The sequence below is a fragment of the Cherax quadricarinatus genome, chromosome 18 (genome assembly GCF_038502225.1).
Source record: "Cherax quadricarinatus isolate ZL_2023a chromosome 18, ASM3850222v1, whole genome shotgun sequence".
NCBI lineage: Eukaryota > Metazoa > Arthropoda > Malacostraca > Decapoda > Parastacidae > Cherax > Cherax quadricarinatus.
Window position 1 is genome coordinate 36,352,550 of NC_091309.1, and position 23,973 is coordinate 36,376,522.

General features: G+C 38.0%; 1 protein-coding gene across 12 annotated transcripts in view; it reads right to left on the minus strand.

The window, feature by feature from the left end:
* The window catches only part of Zir (dedicator of cytokinesis), a 353,738-nt gene extending 330,021 nt beyond the window's left edge, over nt 1-23,717 (minus strand). For 11 of the 12 annotated variants that reach the window (XM_070086406.1, XM_070086403.1, XM_070086405.1 and 8 more), the window contains exons 1-6: nt 23,659-23,717; nt 18,633-18,723; nt 16,337-16,515; nt 11,759-11,966; nt 10,972-11,154; nt 1,768-2,031 (exon numbers count right to left, since the gene is read on the minus strand). In XM_070086406.1, the coding sequence (XP_069942507.1) occupies nt 1,768-2,031; nt 10,972-11,154; nt 11,759-11,966; nt 16,337-16,515; nt 18,633-18,723; nt 23,659-23,699 (966 nt within the window). In that variant the 5' untranslated portion in view covers nt 23,700-23,717. The remainder of the gene's footprint in view (nt 1-1,767; nt 2,032-10,971; nt 11,155-11,758; nt 11,967-16,336; nt 16,516-18,632; nt 18,724-23,658) is intronic. The other variant, XM_053777813.2, reaches the window with a different exon arrangement.
* Nucleotides 23,718-23,973: the final 256 nt, after the last annotated feature.

Below are 23,973 nucleotides of genomic sequence, written 5' to 3' on the forward strand. Positions count from 1 at the left end.
GAACAGGATGCTAAGGATCTACAACAAATTATTAGCCAAATCAATGCATTCCATTAATAAATAAAATTAATGAACAGGAAGATATACAAAATTTATATGAATTCCATTACATAATAGCATATTGCTTAAAGATGTTAATTTATCTAAAGAACTGCCAATTGTCTATAACTAATAAAATCAATGGTCTTGTGAGGGGGAAAAAAAGAAATACATGAGAACATATGGAAATTAATAATATACAATATTTGCTTCTGGTAGTACTACTATGTAGTAGTTAACAGGAATATGTATCTACACTTGTAAATGGGAAAAATACTTCAATACAAATGACACCAGAGATGTGATGGGCTCGGACATAAAAATTAAAGGGAATACAATACTGCAGAAAAATGATGATGGAATTCCATGTCATGCTATTTATGCAGGCTTTATAATATTAACAGTACGATACAACCTAAATACATTCAATCACTTAAGCTTCATTTTAATTAAGCCTATCTTATTTTAGCTCATATACAAGACTATGAACCCATAAGTGGTTTTCATCTCCATGGTCTGGAATGATATTGCTCCAGACCATGGAGCTGAACTCTTCTCCAGACTGAGGGACTGACCACCTCGTATACTTTTTCTCCTAGGCTGATGAACTGATTACATAATCTTTATTTCACTACCACCACTCCCTTTGTATTTGAAGAAGTCTACTGTGTAGGCGAAATGTTTCATCAATAAGATACCCAATTGTTGCACATGTATCTGAATCCTCACAAAGAACATTCATCGCCTCCTGCTTTTAGTAAATATACTCTACGACTCAATAACCCACAAGAGTTTTCCAGGTGTCAAATGTGAGGAAATGTTGTGGAACCTCGGTTTTCATGCTTTATCCATTCGAGAAAGTCTGACGATAAACCAAATCGTACGAAAACTGAAGCAATATTTCCCATGAGAAATAATGTAAATCCAATTAATCTGCTCCAGACACCCAAATTTTTATTTTTTATTTTTATTATTATCACACTGGCCAATTCCCACCAAGGCAGGGTGGCCCGAAAAAAAAAAACTTTCACCATCATTCACTCCATCACTGTCTTGCCAGAAGGGTGCTTTACACTACAGTTTTTAAACTGCAACATTAACACCCCTCCTTCAAAGTGCAGGCACTGTACTTCCCATCTCCAGGACTCAAGTCCGGCCTGCCGGTTTCCCTGAACCCCTTCATAAATGTTAACCAAAAATACATTTTATAGAGAATAACTATAGTTTTACATACAAACTAGGGCAAGCGAAAACCGAGGTTCCACTGTAGTTTCACATACAAAACAGTTTCTTTTGATAAAAGCAACATTGCAACTCCTAAGACAATCACTCATATTTTTTTATAATTTCTTGCTTCTTTATTTTTATCGTTCACAGTCTGCAAGTTTTTAAGCAATTCATATTCCTTTCAAACATTTTTAGCTAGAACTGCAACTGCAACTTCTGGTAAATGCTCCACTAATGTCAAAAAAGAGATAGTTTAGATCTCGAGAAATCTTTCTGACATTAATATACCATCCACTGTCAACTACAAGAAATCAAATCACAATTATATGAATACATACTGTATTGCTGGAAAAGCAGAATGCATAAGTAATATATTAAATCACTGGTAAGGAACAAGAAAGAAATATGACCTACTGACAAAGCATTTAACTGTTAGACAAAAGGAGCTCATTCTGCTAAACCTCAAACAATATTTCACTTAGTCTCAAGTTAGGCACCAACCTGATATGGGATGTGTGAAGTTAACATTCTCTTAAGTGGTTCTGGGTTCATGTCAAAACAAAAATTTTCCGATATTTTTTTTTTATCCCTGAGGTCATATAGTGCCATCGTTGCAAATATTGGCTCAATTTCTAGCTCTAGGCGAAGATTAATACACTTGACCTGAATGCGGTGACCTGAATGTGGCATTGGAACATCTGGATATAGCCGGCGCTCTATCATATCCTCTTCATCTTGAGGAGGATACAACATAAACAGAGATTCCTAAAAAATCAATGATACGTGTTAAATATGAAATGCACATACTGTACAAGGAACACATACACAATATACAATAAACATTTTGACACATGAGTAAGACAAACAAACAACCCTTCAAGCATGAATATTGAGATTGTAATTTACAATTATGGAACAACCTCTTGTAACACAATCAAGTAGCAGGAATTTGTTGTAACCCAAGTGAAAATGTGCAACCCAAACATTCTGATAGGGTGCAAATCTTGGTATTACACACTGTAAAGAATTAATGAATAAGTTAACATGCAAAATATTGGAACTTTGTATAAAGGCAAAGGGGACAAAAGAGTGCAAATATTATAGGGGAATAAGTCTGTTGAGTTCTCCATGCAGAAGTGGAACAAAATTCTTCCTCCATAAGCCAGGCATGTCGTAAGAGGCGACTAAAATGCCTGGACTAAGGGGCTAGTAACCCCTTCTCCTGTATATATTACTAAATTTAAAAGGAGAAACTTTCGTTTTTCCTTATGGGCCACCCCACCTCAGTGGGATAAGGCTGGTACGTTGAAAGAAGTCTGTTGAGTATACGTACCTGGTAAAGTGTATGGTAGTTATTATTGAAAGAATTAAGAGTAAGATGGAGAGTAGGATAGCAGATAAATAAGGAGGCTTTAGGAAAGGTAGGGGTGTGTAGACCAAGTGTTTACAGTGAAACATATAGGCGAATAGTATTTAGATTAGGGTAAAGAGGGTTTTAGTGGCATTTATGGATTTGGAAAAGGCATATGACAGGGTGGACAGGGGAGCAATGTGGCAGATGTTGCAAATGTATGGAATAGGAGGTAGGTTACTGAAAGCAAAGAACAGTTTTTACGAGGATAGTGAGGCTCAGGTTAGAGTATGTAGGAGAGAGAGAGATTCTTTCCCAGTAAAAGTAGCTCTTAGACAAGGATGTGTGAAGTCACCATGGTTGTTCAATATATTTACATATGGGGTTGTAAGAGAAGTGAATGGTCGGGTGTTGGCAAGAGGTGTGGGGTTAAAAGATAAAGAATCTAACACAACATGGGAGTTGTCATAGTTGCTCTTTCCTGATGACACTGTGCTTTTGGGAGATTCTGAAGAGAAGTTGCAGAGGTTGGTGGATGAGTATAGTTGGGTATGTAAAAGAAGAAAATTAAAAGTAAAAATAGGTAAGAGTAAAGTGATGAGGATAACAAAAAAATTAGGTGACGAAAGATTAAATATCAGATTGGAGAGAGAGAGTATGGAGGAGGTAAATGATTCAGATATTTAGGAGTGGACGTGTCAGTAGATGGGTCTATGAAAGATGAGGTAAATCATAGAATTGATGAGGGGGAAAAAGGTGAACTTTGTCCATGGAAGCAAAGAGGAGAATGTATGAGAGTATAGTTATACAGGTTTGCCATCACTAATCCGGCAATCAGTTATCCGGTTCCATTAGTAATCTGGCACTAATTTCAGCTAGCATAATTTCAAATTTCATCATTATAATGACTCAGAAATTGTGCAGATGGTTGTAAATCCACAGCAACAAGCCAGTGGAGGAGAAAGCAGTGATGAAAATGAGGAAGATGTAGCAGAAAGTCTCTCTATTTATAGGTTAATTATGTGAATTCTAACCTAATCATTCTGTAATCCGGCAGACTCACTAATCCGGCAGACTACAGGTCCCAATGATGCCAGATTAATGACAGCCGACCTGTACCAACGCTCTTATATGGGTGTGAAACATGGGTGGTAAATGTTGCACTAAGAAGAAGGCTGGAAGCAGTGGTGATGTCATGTCTGAGGGCAATGTGTTGTGTGAATATAATGCAGAGAATTTGTAGTTTGGAAATTAGGAGGTGTGGGATTACCAAAACTATTATCCAGAGGGCTGAGGAAGGGTTGTTGAGGTGGTTTGGACATGTAGAAAGGCTGGAACACAATAGAAGGACTTCGAGAGTGTATAAATCTGTAGTGGAGGGAAGGCGGGGTAGGGGTCAGCCTAGGAAAGGTTGCAGGGAGGGAGTAAAGAAGGTTTTGTGTGCGAGGGGTTTTGACTTCCAGCAAGCACGCGTGAGCATGTTAGATAGGAGCAAATGGACACAAATGTTTTTTTTTAGGACTTAAATTGCCATTGGAGTGTGAGCAAGGTAACATTTATGAAGAGAGTCAGGGAAACCAATAAGCCAGATGGGAAGTACAGTAGGGCCCCACTTTACGGCGTTCTGCTAATACGGTCATTTCAAATTATGACCAAAACTCTCTATATGGCTCCCCCCACCTGACTTTCTAACAGTCACCATGCCCCACCCGGTCTGCTTACATTCTCCGTGAGCTCCCTATGTCTCTCCATTATGTCTGGAAACTCCAAAAATAAATAAACTTACACACTGTGCTGGTGTGCAGGTACACATTAAAATCAGTAAGTTTCTTATGGCTCGTGACGCCATATTAGTAATGATAATAATAGTACTCAATAATAATCATTAAATGTCGTATATTACGTTAATATACACTTTTTTTTTTTTTTTTTTTTTCAACAAGTCGGTCGTCTCCCACCGAGGCAGGGTGACCCAAAAAAGAAAGAAAATCCCCAAAAAGAAAATACTTTCATCATCATTCAACACTTTCACCACACTCACACATTATCACTGCTTTTGCAGAGGTGCTCAGAATACAACAGTTTAGAAGCATATACGTATAAAGATACACAACATATCCCTCCAAACTGCCAATATCCCAAACCCCTCCTTTAAAGTGCAGGCATTGTACTTCCCATTTCCAGGACTCAAGTCCGACTATATGAAAATAACCGGTTTCCCTGAATCCCTTCACTAAATATTACCCTGCTCACACTCCAACAGATCGTCAGGTCCCAAGTATCATTCGTCTCCATTCACTCCTATCTAACATGCTCATGCACGCTTGCTGGAAGTCCAAGCCCCTCGCCCACAAAACCTCCTTTATGGTAGTAGGTTGGTAGACAGCAACCACCCAGGGAGGTACTACCGTCCTGCCAAGTGAGTGTAAAACGAAAGCCTGTAATTGTTTTACATGATGGTAGGATTGCTGGTGTCTTTTGTCTGTCTCATAAATATGCAAGATTACAGGTACGTCTTGCTACTTCTACTTACACTTAGGTCACACTACACATACATGTACACGTTTATTTATACACACTCATCTGAGTTTTCTTTGATTTTATCTTAATAGTTCTTGGTCTTATTACTTTTCCTTTTATATCCATGGGGAAGTGGAATAAGAATCTTTCCTCCGTAAGCCATGCGTGTTGTAAAAGTCAACTAAAATGCCGGGAACAATGGGCTAGTAACCCCTTTTCCTGTAAAGACTAAAAAAAAAAAAAAAAAAAAAAAAAAAAAAAAAAAAAAAAAAAAAAAAAAAAAAAAAAAAAAAAAAAAAAAAAAAGAAGTTAATATACACATTTTCATTAATCCACCTATAATATTTTTTCAAAATTATATAATAAACATGATACATAACATATTCTTTCTTTCTTTCAACACACTGGCCGTATCCCACCGAGGCAGGGTGGCCTAAAAGAAAAAAATGAAAGTTTCTCCTTTTACATTTAGTAATACATACAAGAGAAGAAGTTACTAGCCCCTTGCTCCCGGCATTTTAGTGGACTCTTACAACACATATGGCTTACGGAGGAAAAATTCTGTTCCACTTCCCCATGGAGGTAAGAGGAAATAAACAAGAACAAGAACTAGAAAGAAAATAGAAGAAAACCCAGAGGGGTGTGTGTATATATGCTTGTACATGTATGTGAAGTGTGACCTAAGTGTAAGTAGAAGTAGCAAGACGTACCTGAAATCTTGTATGTGTATGAGACAGAATAAAAAGACACCAGCAATCCTACCATCGTGTAAAACAATTACAGGCTTCCGCTTTACACTCACTTGGCAGGACGGTGGTACTTCCCTGGGCGGTTGCTGTCTACCAACCTACTACCTAGAACATAACATATAAAGACGATAAATACACTTCACAGTAGAATAAATAAACAAATATGAAATGTAGGAGCCAGATGACTTGAACGAGTGACACCATATTAGTAATGACGATAATAATCACCGAGTCTCGTTAAATGTCGTATATTACATTAATACACCTACCATCCGACTTATGACCTGCTCAACATACGACCATTCAACTTACGACCGTGTTTTGTATGCCAAATTTCTGGGAAATAAACAACTGTTTGTGTTGTACACAGAGTTTATCCTAAACCTTACAGTATAAAATACAATACTAACAGCATAAAAAGTAAAGTAAAAAATGAAATACCAAAATAAAACAATAAAATAAAGTCATTACAAATACATGTATGTGATGTTGATATTCAGTAGTAAGGTTTGAATTACGTCCATTTCGACTTATGACCGGTTTCTCGGAACCAAACTCGGTCGTAAGTCTGATGGTACCTGTATACACGTTTTCATTAATCCATCTACGATATTTTTTCAAAATTATATAATAAACACAATACATAACATATAAAGATGATAAATACACCAGGCAACTTGTACAAGTGACGGCAAGAATAACGTTTTCTCTAGTCCAACAAAAGAGAAAATGTTACTGGACCTAACTGTAGAAAATTATTCCTTTCGTATGCCTTCACTCAGAACATCATTTCTTCTAAATATGGTGTTACATGAGAATGGGAGTGTTCCTCTTTATTTATTCTACCATATCAATGTAGAGACAACTTGTACACAAACCAGACATGTACACCTGGTTTGTTTACAAAACTTGCATTTGCCTGGTTTGTTTGCAAAACTTTCATTTGCCTGGTTTGTTTACGTAACTCTGCGAGTGTTTTCTCTCTCTCATGTACTCATTCTCTCTCTCTCTCATTTATTCATTTTATCTCATTTACTCACCTCTGACCCTACATTAAGACTACAAATATTTTAAGATAAGTAATAAGTGAACTGTATATGCAGTTTATCACTCTGGGAAGCTTAAATGTCATAGAATACTATGTGTGGGTGGGTTGACCTGGTATGGTAGCCTGACTGGCTACCATACATACCACACTTGATTTCTTACAGTAAATACTGCTCGTCTCACCCTAGATTAAGACTGTACAAATATTTTGAAGTAATGAGTGTACTGTATGTGTCTTTTACTTTTTTATTGTGTTTTAATGCCTAGTTCTATTGCTAACTTAATATATTAGTGTAAACTTGTTATCTAGTATTTATATGCATTTGTAAGTGGAGAAAAAGGTGTTCCACTTTACGGCGATTTCTGCTTTATGGCGGTAGCCTGGAACCTAACCTGCCATATAAGTGGGGCCCTACTGTACAGTGTCTGCACTCTGAAGGAGGGGTGTTAATGTTGCAGTTTTATAACTGTAGTGTAAGTGTGCTTTGGCAAGACAGTGATGGAGTGAATGATTATGAAAGTTTTTCTTTTTCAGGCCACCCTGCCTTGGTGGGAGAAGGCCGATGAGTTAATAAAAATAAGTACTACCTGGTCTCTGGATATTAACCAAGGCATGCTGGGGTGCTAAGAATAAGAATAAATATGAATACAGCAAATCTTCACTTAACGTCGATGACAGTTCTTGGAAACTGCAACTTCAAGAGAAACGACATATAACAAAACCAATTTTACCACAAGCTAATTGATAGAAACATCAGGGGTGTATAATGCACCTTTAGCACTCATGGCAACTGGGTTAAATCAAGGAATAAATGTTTGCAAAGCAAGAACTGTAAGCAGCAGCACCTACTACAAGGAAGTTCAAAAACAATAACAAATATGGTGGACTCGCTAAGCGCATTCATACCGCATTGTTCATTGTCATGCATTTGTACAATTATCATGTACTCTACAAATTTTTGTTTTACATTAATATGTATTCATTCATTCATTTTCCAATTCACTAATTTCAGTTCAGGTTCATGGGTGGCCAGAGCCTATCCCAACAGCTCAGAGCACAAGGCAGGAACCAACCCTGGACAGGACGCTATTCCATCACAGGACACACACATTCACACCCACACTCACTCATACTGGGACAACTGAAACACACCACTTAAACTAATGTGCACATCTTTGGGATGTAGAAGTAAACTGGAGTACCTGGAGAAAACTCACACAGACATGGAGAGAATGTGCAAACCCCACACAGACAATGGCCCCAGCCAGGAATCATTTTTTCCTCATCAGCATTATAACAAAACTACAGTGAACGAAATGACATTAAGTGAGGACTTACTGTATATGATTTTGTTGAAAAAATTTGTGTGTTCAGTATTAGATAACCTTAGAGACGGTGCGTGTGTGATAGAAACTGCTCATGAATTTTGCGTGAATGAACTGACCATTTATATAATTAAAAATGAGGGGAAAAAAAAGGAAAAAGATCTTTTGCATTAAGTAGTATAGATTATCACTAGCTCAAGAGAATATTAAGAGGTCACTACAGCTAAGTGAAACAGAAAAGTTACTGAATGCACGAAGTGAGAAAGAAAATAAGGAAAGGGGCCCTCTTAGTGATCAGATAAGGAACAAAGCTTATCATATTATAAACTGTATGCTAGAAGGAAGCAAACCTTCACAACAGGACAGCTATGTTTAATGCTGGATACAATCGACTACTGAAAACAGCATCCAGATTAAAATAAGCACGGTCATCCACCGCAGTCCAGTAGGGCCATGCAAACCCTCTCCATAGTTTTTATCTAGTACAATGTTAAATAAAAAATTAACTTGGCAAATTTTCAGGTGTCTGGAATGTAACCCTATTTTCCCCCATGTTATTCACTTAACTTAGTATTTTACATAATGCACTGATCTTCAGGAATGTAACCAACACATTATAATAGGTTTATTCTATATACTGTATTGTTTATTCAATAAATGTAGGGCACTGCATTTAATCTCCATCTAGCTATATGTGTACTGACATTACATTTCAGATGACCCTCCAACTGCAACATCCACACCCCTTCTTCAGAGAACAAGCATTGCCCTTCCCACCTCCAGGACTCAAGTCTGGCTAACTGGTTTCTTTGAATCTCTTCATAAATATTACCTTGCACACACACCAGCACATCAAGCACTAAAAACCACTTGTTTCCACTCACTCCAATCCAACATGGTCACACAAACCTGTTGGATACTCAAGCTCCAAGTACCCAAAACCTTCTCTATCTCCTCTTTCCAACTGTTCCAGTGATAACCCTTACACCATCTTCCTTTCATCCCCAATTTACATATCCTCTTAGTCATTCTATCCCTCTCTATCCTCACTAAATGCCAAAACCACCTCAACAACTCTCTCTACAGCTGTATGAATTATACCCTTGGTGACCCTCACACCATCTTCAGATTTCTAAAACTTTAATTTTCTGCATAGTAGTCACACCACACACACTGCTCTTAGATATGATGTCACTGCCTCTAGCCTTCTTCTCTTCCTCCTCCTCCTCCTCCTCCTCGCCACAAAGTTCAAGACCCAGGTAAATAGTATGGTGATACCAACAAGCTTTGGAAAAAACACTTTTGCACAGTTTCGAACACGGATTAAACCAATCACTGTTGCGATTTAAAAGACAAATATCTTCTAAAATAGTAAAAAATCTTTTTCTGAAGGTAATGAAACTAAAAATGCAAAATTTGATGGAAAATATACAGACTTACACAGGTGCGAAGTTGATCATCTGGGTACAATTTAGGCATCAGTGATTCTGTCAATTTGAGGACTATTTAAGGCCAATTACATTACTCTAACTGACCCAGTTCCTGGATACTTCACTAATATGCCTTCCATTCTATTGATTGAGAACAAAAATCTGCCCATTCAACTATCAGAACTACCCCAAAGAGTGCACAGGAGCACACAGTAATTTTGCCAATTTTACACAAGTAAAAGTACAGTGCCTGCACTCTGAAGGAGGGGTGTTAATATTGTAGTTTAAAAACTGTAGTGTAAAGCACCCTTCTGGCAAGACAGTGATGGAGTGAATGATGGTGAAAGTTTTTCTTTTTCGGGCCACCCTGCCTTGGTGGGAATCGGCCAGTGTGATAATAAAAAAAAAAAAAAAAAAAATTAAAACACAATCCAAGATAAATACTGTAGGCATTCCAGCCACTAAAGCAACCTTTCTTCTGTTCATTAATCATAACACTTGCCCTCCATTTTGAAACCATCACCACATAAAAATTTAGTTTTATCCTATTTCTCAGCTAATAAAATATAGCTGAGAAAGACTGATCATGGTTTAGGTCATCTCAATAGTTGAAAGCAAACCTAGTAAAAACCTAAAAATCAAATATCATAGCAACTTCAAAAAATGTTTTAGGTGGTTTTCTTGGTTATTTCTTGGTATCAGATGATTTTGGCCAATTTCAAAACAGAAGCTATCAAGCCACTTTTGTTCTGAAACCGACCAAAATCATCTTCATTTCACTAGTACGTCTTCCAGTCTATCAAGTGATATTAAAAACAGCAAATAAAACTACCCCATTGCATGCCTCAAATTTGCTATCTTAAACTAAACACAAGGTCAGAGGTTAGCTCATCGCATCATGCACTGCATGGGGCAAGATCTTTTTTATACTGTGCATACCCACAGCACAGACTCACTTTCTGTGTGTCTAGGCCAAAATTTACCAATCAAAGCACAACTGAGGGCACTGTGATCAAAACGCAGATTTACACGAAACATTACAAGGGTTAATGGAAATGTTCAGAACTGTAAAGTGTCTTTTTCAAAAGCCCTGGTATGACCATATCTACCTGCAGTATTTGTAATTAGGATACATACCTATTTTTAAACATAAAGAGAATCTGCTCCCACTGAATCAATGTTTGATTCATTCTACTTCTTCACCACTCTCTCTTCAAATTACATTATGCAAAAATAAAAAAATCCATAAACTATGTAATTTTACTACTGAAAAAAGTTTTACCTGTCTGTTTTCAAGCCTAGCTTGTTGATTATTATTGTCAACTGTATCCAGTGGAATGCGTGACAACAGGGAAGGAAGAAGAGGGTCAGCAACAGAATTCCGCAGATCAAACACAGAGCTTGCCCAACTTCCTCTTGGAGTGTCCGAGAGATGTGACGAGTGCCTGCTACTTCCAACATCATGCTGAAAACCACAAGAACAAAATACAAATTAGAACAACACACCTGAAATTTCCTTAAAATATGATTTACAAATAACAATTAATCAACAGCATATAACATGCTTGACACACAGGTAGAACAATGCTGTTTCAATGAAAGATTACATATTAATCTTTGTTCTTCAAGCTGTCAGCAGACAACATAAAAGTACTGTACACAACTAAGTCTTTAGGTATAGTAATTCACAGCCCAAAAATTTTTAATAAATATAAAATATTCAGGATAATCACATTTCAAACAGCCAACGTTATGAATATGAGAATGAAAAATAACAAAAATTATGTCAATAACAATTATTATTGCTTACCTATCAATGTGATGGATTTTTTAATGCTGTGCCTGTCTTTCTGAGCACTAATATGCATAAAGCCCTAATAAAACCAATAAACTGCCTTTAATTTTTTTTAATACTGACACAAACTATGTATTAAAAATGATACGACACATCTTTTGATGTGCTAAGGAAAATTTCAAGAGCCCATAGCACAGATTTTGCATACTGGTTCCTCTTACAGTGTTCCTATTTGATTATTAATCTAAAGCATAAGTAGCACTGAGTGACTTACTCGATCAGCATCAGTGGATCCACGGTCATCTTCTAGGTCAACCTCAAACTCTGGTTGTGGACAGGACTGCAAATTTGCCAGGTGGTCTGCAGTTAACTGACTGCGGCCAGGCACAGAGGTGGAATACTGAAGGTACTGACGGCTAACATACAACCAGTCTCTAGTATAACAGCGTACACAGTCTGCTACATGGGCATCAAAACCATCCCTGAGAAAGTTTATGGCATTTAGTACTGTTATTTCTGTTACTAGAATAATTTTAAAAAGACTAGTTAAGAAATATAATAAAAATTAATATCATAGCATTTATGCAATTTTCACTTGCCTTCACCTGCAGGATGAACGGGATATTCGAGTTCCATAATTTACAGAGCACTGGAGCCATCTCTTTATTCAGTGCTTTTAACACAGTCAGTTCCTAACATTATTATTATTATTTTGGTGCCATCTTTACCATTTTTAGCTGTCTTAACAATACACAGTACTACTGGGTATCTTTATTCCAAAACGTTTTGCCTACACAGTAGGCTTCTTCAGTCATGTACAGAGGAGGCAGCAATGCAATCTTGGTACAGAGAACCTCTTCAATAACATTTTTATCTGACCACCAGTTACAAGTGAGAAGGGATGGATTCGAGAGGGACATGCCCTCTCAATGATTACATTCTTATGTCATTTAGCAGGCACTGCCTCTCCTGTCATCAACTTTATCTGCGCCTCACCTTTGACAGTATACCAGTCTCCATAATGCTGCTTCAGTTTCACACTGTTCCAGACTATGTAGCAAAACTCTTCTCCGGCTGAGGAACTGACCACCTCCTCAAGGGTGATGGACTGATTACATTGTCTTTACATATCTACCACTTCTGCTGCCTCCTACAGCTGTACTCGACTGAAGAAGCCTACTGTGTAGGCAAAAAGTTTCAAATAAAGATGCCAAACTTTTGCATGTGTGTCTTGTTTATCAACTTGTCAGTGTTGTATACCATTATAATATTCATACAGTACTAGTACTGTATCAATACCAACTTTCTGCTATTATGACTAATTTACTATCATATTACAGATGCTATAATCACAATCCAATAAAAACAATTTTGCATTTATTCATTGTCATACAAACCATATCTATACCACCATGACTATAAGCCACAACAAAATCTGACGAAGGAGAAATCTACTACCTGTTAATTAGAATGAAATATGGTCTCAAATCCTGCTACCAACTGTAAGCAGACAGCATTTGGAAGTAACATGAACATAAAAATAAAAGAAGATCTAGTAAATGATTACATTTGCATAAAACAAAATATGACATTTATACATACAGTGGTCCAATGAGTCACAATGGTCTTGAGTTATGATAATTTTGAGTTACAATATGCTTACCCAACACCAACACACTGCTTCAGCCTATGAACCAGTAAGTGACTGCAAATTTCCAAAAGATTTACACCAATAAGATTTTTGCCAGGTGCTTTGCAAAGACTTCAGGAGATAGTGCCATCAGCCTCAAGGAATTCTGGAAGATTAAGTTTAACATCCGAGACTGTGTAAGGCTCATAGTAAATTCCTGGAATTTCCAGTGCAGCCCAAAAGAACTTGTGGCCCTTTCAGTCATCTATGACACTGATAGAGTTGAGACTGAGATGGATGAAACCATGAGACTGTCACTGTTGGTGAGGCAATGGGGCTGGAGATTGATGAAGAGCACATGCAGGGGTTAATTCTAGACCACAGATAGGAGTTGGGAAGATGGAAGGAATATTTTGAGGAATTGTTAAATGTTGATGAAGATAGGGAAGCTGTGATTTCGTGTATAGGGCAAGGAGGAATAACATCTTGTAGGAGTGAGGAAGAGCCAGTTGTGAGTGTGGGGGAAGTTCGTGAGGCAGTAGGTAAAATGAAAGGGGGTAAGGCAGCCGGGATTGATGGGATAAAGATAGAAATGTTAAAAGCAGGTGGGGATATAGTTTTGGAGTGGTTGGTGCAATTGTTTAATAAATGTATGGAAGAGGGTAAGGTACCTAGGGATTGGCAGAGAGCATGCATAGTTCCTTTGTATAAAGGCAAAGGGGATAAAAGAGAGTGCAAAAATTATAGGGGGATAAGTCTGTTGAGTGTACCTGGTAAAGTGTATGGTAGAGTTATAATTGAAAGAATTAAGAGTAAGACGGAGAATAGGATAGCAGATGAACAAGGAGGCTTTAGGAAAGGTAGGGGGTGTGTGGACCAGGTGTTTACAGTGAAACATATAAGTGAACAGTATTTAGATAAGGCTAAAGAGGTCTTTGTGGCATTTATGGATTTGGAAAAGGCGTATGACAGGGTGGATAGGGGGGCAATGTGGCAGATGTTGCAAGTGTATGGTGTAGGAGGTAGGTTACTGAAAGCAGTGAAGAGTTTTTACGAGGATAGTGAGGCTCAAGTTAGAGTATGTAGGAAAGAGGGAAATTTTGTCCCAGTAAAAGTAGGCCTTAGACAAGGATGTGTGATGTCACCGTGGTTGTTTAATATATTTATAGATGGGGTTGTAAGAGAAGTAAATGCGAGGGTCTTGGCAAGAGGCGTGGAGTTAAAAGATAAAGAATCACACACAAAGTGGGAGTTGTCACAGCTGCTCTTTGCTGATGACACTGTGCTCTTGGGAGATTCTGAAGAGAAGTTGCAGAGATTGGTGGATGAATTTGGTAGGGTGTGCAAAAGAAGAAAATTAAAGGTGAATACAGGAAAGAGTAAGGTTATGAGGATAACAAAAAGATTAGGTGATGAAAGATTGAATATCAGATTGGAGGGAGAGAGTATGGAGGAGGTGAACGTATTCAGATATTTGGGAGTGGACGTGTCAGCGGATGGGTCTATGAAAGATGAGGTGAATCATAGAATTGATGAGGGAAAAAGAGTGAGTGGTGCACTTAGGAGTCTGTGGAGACAAAGAACTTTGTCCTTGGAGGCAAAGAGGGGAATGTATGAGAGTATAGTTTTACCAACGCTCTTATATGGGTGTGAAGCGTGGGTGATGAATGTTGCAGCGAGGAGAAGGCTGGAGGCAGTGGAGATGTCATGTCTGAGGGCAATGTGTGGTGTGAATATAATGCAGAGAATTCGTAGTTTGGAAGTTAGGAGGAGGTGCGGGATTACCAAAACTGTTGTCCAGAGGGCTGAGGAAGGGTTGTTGAGGTGGTTCGGACATGTAGAGAGAATGGAGCGAAACAGAATGACATTCAAGAGTGTATCAGTCTGTAGTGGAAGGAAGGCGGGGTAGGGGTCGGCCTAGGAAGGGTTGGAGGGAGGGGGTGAAGGAGGTTTTGTGTGCGAGGGGCTTGGACTTCCAGCAGGCATGCTTGAGCGTGTTTGATAGGAGTGAATGGAGACAAATGGTTTTTAATACTTGACGTGCTGTTGGAGTGTGAGCAAAGTAACATTTATGAAGGGATTCAGGGAAACCGGCAGGCCGGACTTGAGTCCTGGAGATGGGAAGTACAGTGCCTGCACTCTGAAGGAGGGGTGTTAATGTTGCAGTTTAAAAACTGTAGTGTAAAGCACCCTTCTGGCAAGACAGTGATGGAGTGAATGATGGTGAAAGTTTTTCTTTTTCGGGCCACCCTGCCTTGGTGGGAATCGGCCGGTGTGATAAAAAAAAAAAAAAAAAGATAGGAGTTAACAGCAGAGGAGCTCCAGGAATTTGGGAAGATGGATGAGACAGTGGAGAGGAAGAAGTGGAGGAAAAGGACCATAGAATAACAGCTGCAGAAATTCAGGAGTCATTTACTCACTGGAAAGGTGTGAAAAGAATCATAAGAAAGCACCCAGGCATTGAAAAAAGTACACTAACTTTCTGTGTTTTTGAAGATAGTTTTTCTTATTTTAAGAACCTCAGAAGAAAGTGACAGAAATAAACAACTCTGGACAGTTTTTTTCAAAAGGTACTGGTTGGAGGGAACTTCTACTAACCAGTAACCTCCTCTCCATCCTCTCCCCTCCCACCACACCACCAACTCCTCAAGTCCAACATATAGTAAAAGGTGTACTTCCAGGGTCTTGAAACAAATTACCATAAAACCACATACAGCAGGACCCTTGTATCTGCAGGGGATATGCTCCAAGACCTACCCTGGATACCTGAAACCACGGATAGTAGCGAACACCATATATGTCATTTTTCGTTTACATACATATGATAAAGTTTGAGAAATTATGCAAAATAATTCTAGAATTAGCACTTTATTCACTGATGAGAAGCACTTCACGGTTTCTCTTAGGCTTTGAAGAACTGCAATCATCGCTACTTTTGTGCTCTGTGTCCAATATTAAAACAAAATTAAAGGTTTTTTGGGGCCACAGTAAACAGTGGATAACTGAAACTGTGGGTACTGAATCTGCTGATACGAGGGTTCTACTGTATATTGTGGTTCGAGTTACAGTAGTTTACAAGTATGATATGTCTTCTGGAATGGAATAATACTGTAACTCAAGGGACCACTGTACAGATAAACACTGCTGGATAAACTACAGTAATAATATTCACTGTAAGCTGTGTAGCTACCCTGAAAACAGAAGATATACTGTACTACTAACCCTTCATCTGGCACAACTGGCTCAAGTGTGCGGATCTGGCGTGGGATCAAAGTTACAACAATGTCATCTGGAGGGAAGTAGAGAATTTTCCTTACTGGATCACGGTCTGCCTCCAGTTGGTGTTGGTCTAGGAAATCTTCATAATCAATAGGATCCACATTTTCTTGTAGTGTATCATGCTGGAGGTGAAGTGCATTTTAATGAGCTACTTTTTCAAACAAGTGATAAATGTGCAAACAAAAAAATCATACTTAATACCAGAACTTTTTAAAAAAAAAAATCTGTAGTCTCCCAATACAACCTGGTGACCTAAAGACAAAAACTCATTCAGAATCATTTTTCCTTCATTTTACAAAATATCCTTTACCTCATTTCTTATAAACTTATTATTACCTAACATTATACTGCAGAAATTTGTAACTTGTGCCATATTGGTCCCAAATCTACCATCATAGAGATTTTCCAAATCCATAACTGCAATAAAAAGTTCCCTTCTTTTATCTAAGTGTTTGTTATTTGTCCTTCAAAATCAACACTTCTTTTATAAATCCATCATGCTCTTCTGAATTTTTTTTCTTTCTTTTGATTCACTATTAATACAAGTTATAGCTTATACAGTGGACCCCCGCTTAACGATCACCTCCAAATGCGACCAATTATGTAAGTGTATTTATGTAAGTGCGTTTGTACGTGTATGTTTGGGGGTCTGAAATGGACTAATCTACTTCACAATATTCCTTATGGGAAAAAATTCGGTCAGTACTGGCACCTGAACATACTACTGGAATGAAAAAAGTTCGTTAACCGGGGGTCCACTGTACTTTACCAGGTGGAATTAAGCCTATCGAAAGCTTTCTTAAAATTTGTATAAATATAATCTGCCCATCCATTTTTTCTTGAACAATTTGTTATTGTCATCAGATAAAAAAGGTCCAAAGAAATGGATCCAGGAGCTAAAAAAATATATGAATCATGATGATAAAAGTGTAATGAACACTTGGCAATGCTAAAGGGTATCCCACATGTAAACAAGGAAACAACAATGTAAATGAGACTATATATTTCGACTCCAAACTGGAGTCCTCATTAGCAGTATGTACAGTAAAGGAATGAGGGCACCTTATATAGGGGTTACAATTCAGGTGGAATGCTAAGTGTCACACTACCACTGGCCTAATGGGCCATGTCAGTGGAGAGTCTATAAAGCTAAAATATTGGGTGGCCATATTAACAGTTGGCCAATATTTATAACCACTCAGGGTCTAGCTTCATACTCCTACTCATATGGCCCAGCAGGCCATTTGCATTATAAGTTTATAACAATCATGTAAGAACAATGCATTATGCCTACTGGTCCATGTTTGGCAAGTCCTTTTCAAATGTAACATTCTCAAGTTAATTTTAGTCCAACCAGTTCCACAGCTACCCAAGTTTTTAGCTTTGTAGACTGTCTACTATCATGCCCCAGAAGGCCAATTGTAGTGCTGTACTTGGATTTTTACCTGACTTGACAGTGACCCCTATATAAAGTACCCCTCCTTCATCCAGTGCATATTCTGTTGATGAGGAAGCCAGTTGGGAGACAAAATATAGTCTCATTTCCACTGTTATTTTCTTGTCTACATGTAGGATACCCTTCATCAATATGACCTTTGAGGAAAGGCTGAAAATATTAATTTTAACCCTTAAATGGTCCAAAGCATATATACGTTTTTTCAACATTTGAAAGTATGTAAAAAAATGTAAATCATCTTCTGTTTTTTTTTTTTTACATTTGAAAATGTGTAAAAAAAATTTTTACCTACATTTTTTTGTTATATTTGAAAATATGTAAAAAAACATAGATTTACTTTTGGAGCACTACGGACATGAACGTCGATCTTTTTGGACTGTTTAAGGGTTAAAGACGCCCAGGTTGGATTGTAAGGAGGAAAGAGGAGATATATCATCAATATACAAGGTTATAAAAATGTTATGAAGTACTATATAAAGGAGCTTTTACAGTATGATACCTTAAACTGGGATAACAAGAGACCACAAATGCAGATTAAGGAAAAAATGGAGCAGCAGAAATTATAATAAATTCTTCTTTATCAACAGAGTGGTGGAAGACTAGAATATATCTGGAGAAGGTAGTCATGCTGCAACCATAGGAAACCTTAAAAAATTATATGATAAAAATATTACCGAAGATGGGAACTATGAGAATTGCTCTTATCTCATTGCTACAAACAGAAATAGGTAATTCCCGACCACAAATGTGGATCTAGGCACAATTGTGCATGCTCATATATACCGTTGAGAGTGTTGATACACTAGCAGATCGAGGAGGATCCTTCCCAGTTGTCACTGAGCTCACTGTCCTTCGCACATCAGCTGCATGCTGCCTGATGGGTGAATAATTAATTTTTACCACTTTCATTATTTGTTAATTTTAAGTGTAATCAAACAAGTATGATCAAATAATTTAAAAACAAATCTGTCAGGGACATATATTTTTTCAAAGTAGGTTACACACATTTTAAGATCAGCCTGTCTGACCACTAATATACAGTAGTATATTTCATGAATAATTTAAACACAGTACCAGCACACTGAATGTAAAATGCCACTACCTTCACTCATCTTTATCTATCACCCACACACATGCCTGCAATGTGTTCCAAGATCATACCTCTCAGTATCATTTCATAACCTCCTTCCAACCTGTTTGGACATCTAGTGCATCACATTACATCCACTACAGATTTATACCTGATACAGTAATTCTCATCTAATTCTTATTACTGAAAAACACTATTATTATTATTATTATTATTATTATTCAGCATGAATGCTAAAGTAGGAGAAACTTTTAGAGAGGGTGTGGTAGGTAAGTTTGGGGTGCCAGGTGTAAATGATAATGGGAGCCCTTTGATTGAACTTTGTATAGAAAGGGGTTTAGTTATAGGTAATACATATTTTAAGAAAAAGAGGATAAATAAGTATACAAGATATGATGTAGGGCGAAATGACAGTAGTTTGTTGGATTATGTATTGGTAGATAAAAGACTGTTGAGTAGACTTCAGGATGTACATGTTTATAGAGGGGCCACAGATATATCAGATCACTTTCTAGTTGTAGGTACACTGAGAGTAAAAGGTAGATGGGATACAAGGAGAATAGAAGTATCAGGGAAGAGAGAGGTGAAGGTTTATAAACTAAAAGAGGAGGCAGTTAGGGTAAGATATAAACAGCTATTGGAGGATAGATGGGCTAATGAGAGCATAGGCAATGGGGTCGAAGAGGTATGGGGTAGGTTTAAAAATGTAGTGTTAGAGTGTTCAGCAGAAGTTTGTGGTTACAAGAAAGTGGGTGCGGGAGGGAAGAGGAGCGATTGGTGGAATGATGATGTAAAGAGAGTAGTATGGGAGAAAAAGTTAGCATATGAGAAGTTTTTACAAAGTAGAAGTGATGCAAGGAGGGATGAGTATATGGAGAAAAAGAGAGAGGTTAAGAGAGTGGTGAAGCAATGTAAAAAGAGAGCAAATGAGAGAGTGGGTGAGATGTTATCAACAAATTTTGTTGAAAATAAGAAAAAGTTTTGGAGTGAGATTAACAAGTTAAGAAAGCCTAGAGAACAAATGGATTTGTCAGTTAAAAATAGGAGAGGAGAGTTATTAAATGGAGAGTTAGAGGTATTGGGAAGATGGAGGGAATATTTTGAGGAATTGTTAAATGTTGATGAAGATAGGGAAGCTGTGATTTCGTGTATAGGACAAGGAGGAATAACATCTTGTAGGAGTGAGGAAGAGCCAGTTGTGAGTGTGGGGGAAGTTCGTGAGGCAGTAGATAAAATGAAAGGGGGTAAGGCAGCCGGGATTGATGGGATAAAGATAGAAATGTTAAAAGCAGGTGGGGATATAGTTTTGGAGTGGTTGGTGCAATTATTTAATAAATGTATGGAAGAGGGTAAGGTACCTAGGGATTGGCAGAGAGCATGCATAGTTCCTTTGTATAAAGGCAAAGGGGATAAAAGAGAGTGCAAAAATTATAGGGGGATAAGTCTGCTGAGTATACCTGGTAAAGTGTATGGTAGAGTTATTATTGAAAGAATTAAGAGTAAGACGGAGAATAGGATAGCAGATGAACAAGGAGGCTTTAGGAAAGGTAGGGGGTGTGTGGACCAGGTGTTTACAGTGAAACATATAAGTGAACAGTATTTAGATAAGGCTAAAGAGGTCTTTGTGGCATTTATGGATTTGGAAAAGGCGTATGACAGGGTGGATAGGGGGGCAATGTGGCAGATGTTGCAAGTGTATGGTGTAGGAGGTAGGTTACTGAAAGCAGTGAAGAGTTTTTACGAGGATAGTGAGGCTCAAGTTAGAGTATGTAGGAAAGAGGGAAATTTTTTCCCAGTAAAAGTAGGCCTTAGACAAGGATGTGTGATGTCACCGTGGTTGTTTAATATATTTATAGATGGGGTTGTAAGAGAAGTAAATGCGAGGGTCTTGGCAAGAGGCGTGGAGTTAAAAGATAAAGAATCACACACAAAGTGGGAGTTGTCACAGCTGCTCTTTGCTGATGACACTGTGCTCTTGGGAGATTCTGAAGAGAAGTTGCAGAGATTGGTGGATGAATTTGGTAGGGTGTGCAAAAGAAGAAAATTAAAGGTGAATACAGGAAAGAGTAAGGTTATGAGGATAACAAAAAGATTAGGTGATGAAAGATTGAATATCAGATTGGAGGGAGAGAGTATGGAGGTGAATGTATTCAGATATTTGGGAGTGGACGTGTCAGCGGATGGGTCTATGAAAGATGAGGTGAATCATAGAATTGATGAGGGGAAAAGAGTGAGTGGTGCACTTAGGAGTCTGTGGAGACAAAGAACTTTGTCCTTGGAGGCAAAGAGGGGAATGTATGAGAGTATAGTTTTACCAACGCTCTTATATGGGTGTGAAGCATGGGTGATGAATGTTGCAGCGAGGAGAAGGCTGGAGGCAGTGGAGATGTCATGTCTGAGGACAATGTGTGATGTGAATATAATGCAGAGAATTCGTAGTTTGGAAGTTAGGAGGAGGTGCGGGATTACCAAAACTGTTGTCCAGAGGGCTGAGGAAGGGTTGTTGAGGTGGTTCGGACATGTAGAGAGAATGGAGCGAAACAGAATGACTTCAAGAGTGTATCAGTCTGTAGTGGAAGGAAGGCGGGGTAGGGGTCGGCCTAGGAAAGGTTGGAGAGAGGGGGTAAAGGAGGTTTTGTGTGCGAGGGGCTTGGACTTCCAGCAGGCATGCGTGAGCGTGTTTGATAGGAGTGAATGGAGACAAATGGTTTTTAATACTTGACGTGCTGTTGGAGTTTGAGCAAAGTAACATTTATGAAGGGGTTCAGGGAAACCGGCAGGCCGGACTTGAGTCCTGGAGATGGGAAGTACAGTGCCTGCACTCTGAAGGAGGGGTGTTAATGTTGCAGTTTAAAAACTGTAGTGTAAAGCACCCTTCTGGCAAGACAGTGATGGAGTGAATGATGGTAAAAGTTTTTCTTTTTCGGGCCACCCTGCCTTGGTGGGAATCGGCCAGTGTGATAATAAAAAAAAAATAAAAAAAACAGTACCATAACCCCTATAGTGTACCGAAACTCCCTGTACAGTAACATAACTCCCTATACAATACCATAACTCCCTATACAATACCATAACTCCCAATAGTGTACCATAACTCCCTACACAGTACCATAACTCCCTACACAGTACCATAACTCCCTACACAGAACCATAACTCCCTATACAGTATCGTAACTCCCTATACAGTACTGTAACTCCATATACAGTACCATAACTCCATATACAGTACCATAACTCCATATACAGTACAATAACTCCATACACAGTACCATAACTCCATATACAGTTAAAATCCAAACAAATCTTATCTTATCCTATCTTAACTGGCATAGTATCCCGTGACCTGGTAGGCAACACTCTCGCCTCACAGTACCCATGGTTTGATCCCCAGCAAGGGTGGAAACACTGGGAGTGTTGCCTTACACCTGTTGTCCTCATTCACCTAGCAAGCAAGCAAGTACCTGGACGTTAGTTGACTGGTTTGGGTTGCATCCTGGGGGACAAAATTTAAGGACCCCAATGGAAATAAGACAGACAGTTGCTCAATGACGCACTGACTTTCTCGAGTTATCCTGGGTGGCTAACTATCTGGAGTTAAACATCCAAACAAAATCTCATCTCAGATATACATGAAGACATAAATGAACTGTCTGAAGACCATGACACACACAACTGCAGAAGAATTACTGGAGGAACGTCAGTAATTACTTATTATTACATAATATATAAATGAAATATTATTTCTTTGCTAAAGTTTCAATGTGTGTGTTTATATTTCATAGTTTGACTGGTACAAAGAAAGCCACTATCATGCCGAGACATTTTGGGCAGACTTCTTAAGTCTAAACAGGTGACGAGTGGTTGAATACAATATTCAATATTTTACTCTATTATTAATATATGATACAAAAATACATTTTCAAGTTTGTAATTAAGTATATTTATTAATATGAGTGCAAACTTTTTAATTAAAGAAGACACTAAATGTAGAAGCACAAGCATCCTACAGTAATATATTTACACTAATAACTCATTACAATTGTGACCGGACGTGGACGTGTCAGTGGTTCATTACTTTGTAATTTGTTCATGATTGTAACCATGTATAGAAGTGCAGATGGTTCATTACCTTTGTAACTTGCCATGATTGTGACCAGATCTGCCTGGAGTTCATTACTTTTGTAACTAGTTCAGTTATCATAACTTTGTGGTCCAGTTCCTGGACCCATTATATACCTGTAATCTTTTGACTACCATCCACACCATGGGTCTGGGGTGAATAATAAAAATATTAAACTAACCTACGGTAATGTCTTCTAAAACAACAATTTGCAGGTATACACAAATACGTTATATATTATCATACATAGCAGCACATGAGTACACAACTTAACAAAAATGTCAGACAGTGATTTACGTATTTCCTGTAACTGTAACCTAAAGCAAAAATATATTAACAATGTGTTTTCTGGTTAATGTATATTTCCTAATGCTGTGACTTATACTAAATAATCTTAAGGACAGAACTCTAAATAATATACAACACTCCAAATTACCAAAAAAAAAAAAAACAAGATTTACGGGTATCATTTGGCAAGATGCTCAGAGGAACTAGTTAAAAATAATTGGGTGTAAATAGGTCCCATCTGGCATGGGTTGTTATTTTTATCGCAGCTTTTCTTTCATCGTCGTGTTGTTAGAGGTTAAACAGTAACTTACTTGGACAGCTTCTGAGCGAAGGCTCGCTGCCCCGACGCCATCTTTGTTTGCAAACTGACTTAACATTCGTTATCCTACGAAATTATTATATGTTCAACATAAATGTACATTTCTATTATTATATTATACATTAAAACACTCACACCTTTTCATATATGTATATTTCTACGAATGTGTGCATTGTATACATACTACGATGAGGAAGGAGAGTTCGTGGTTGAATATTAACAATATTTCGAACGCTGCGTCCCTGTTAACCCCAGGTTTTATTACAATAAGATAAGCAAACATTTTATTAATGGTTCTGATGTGATT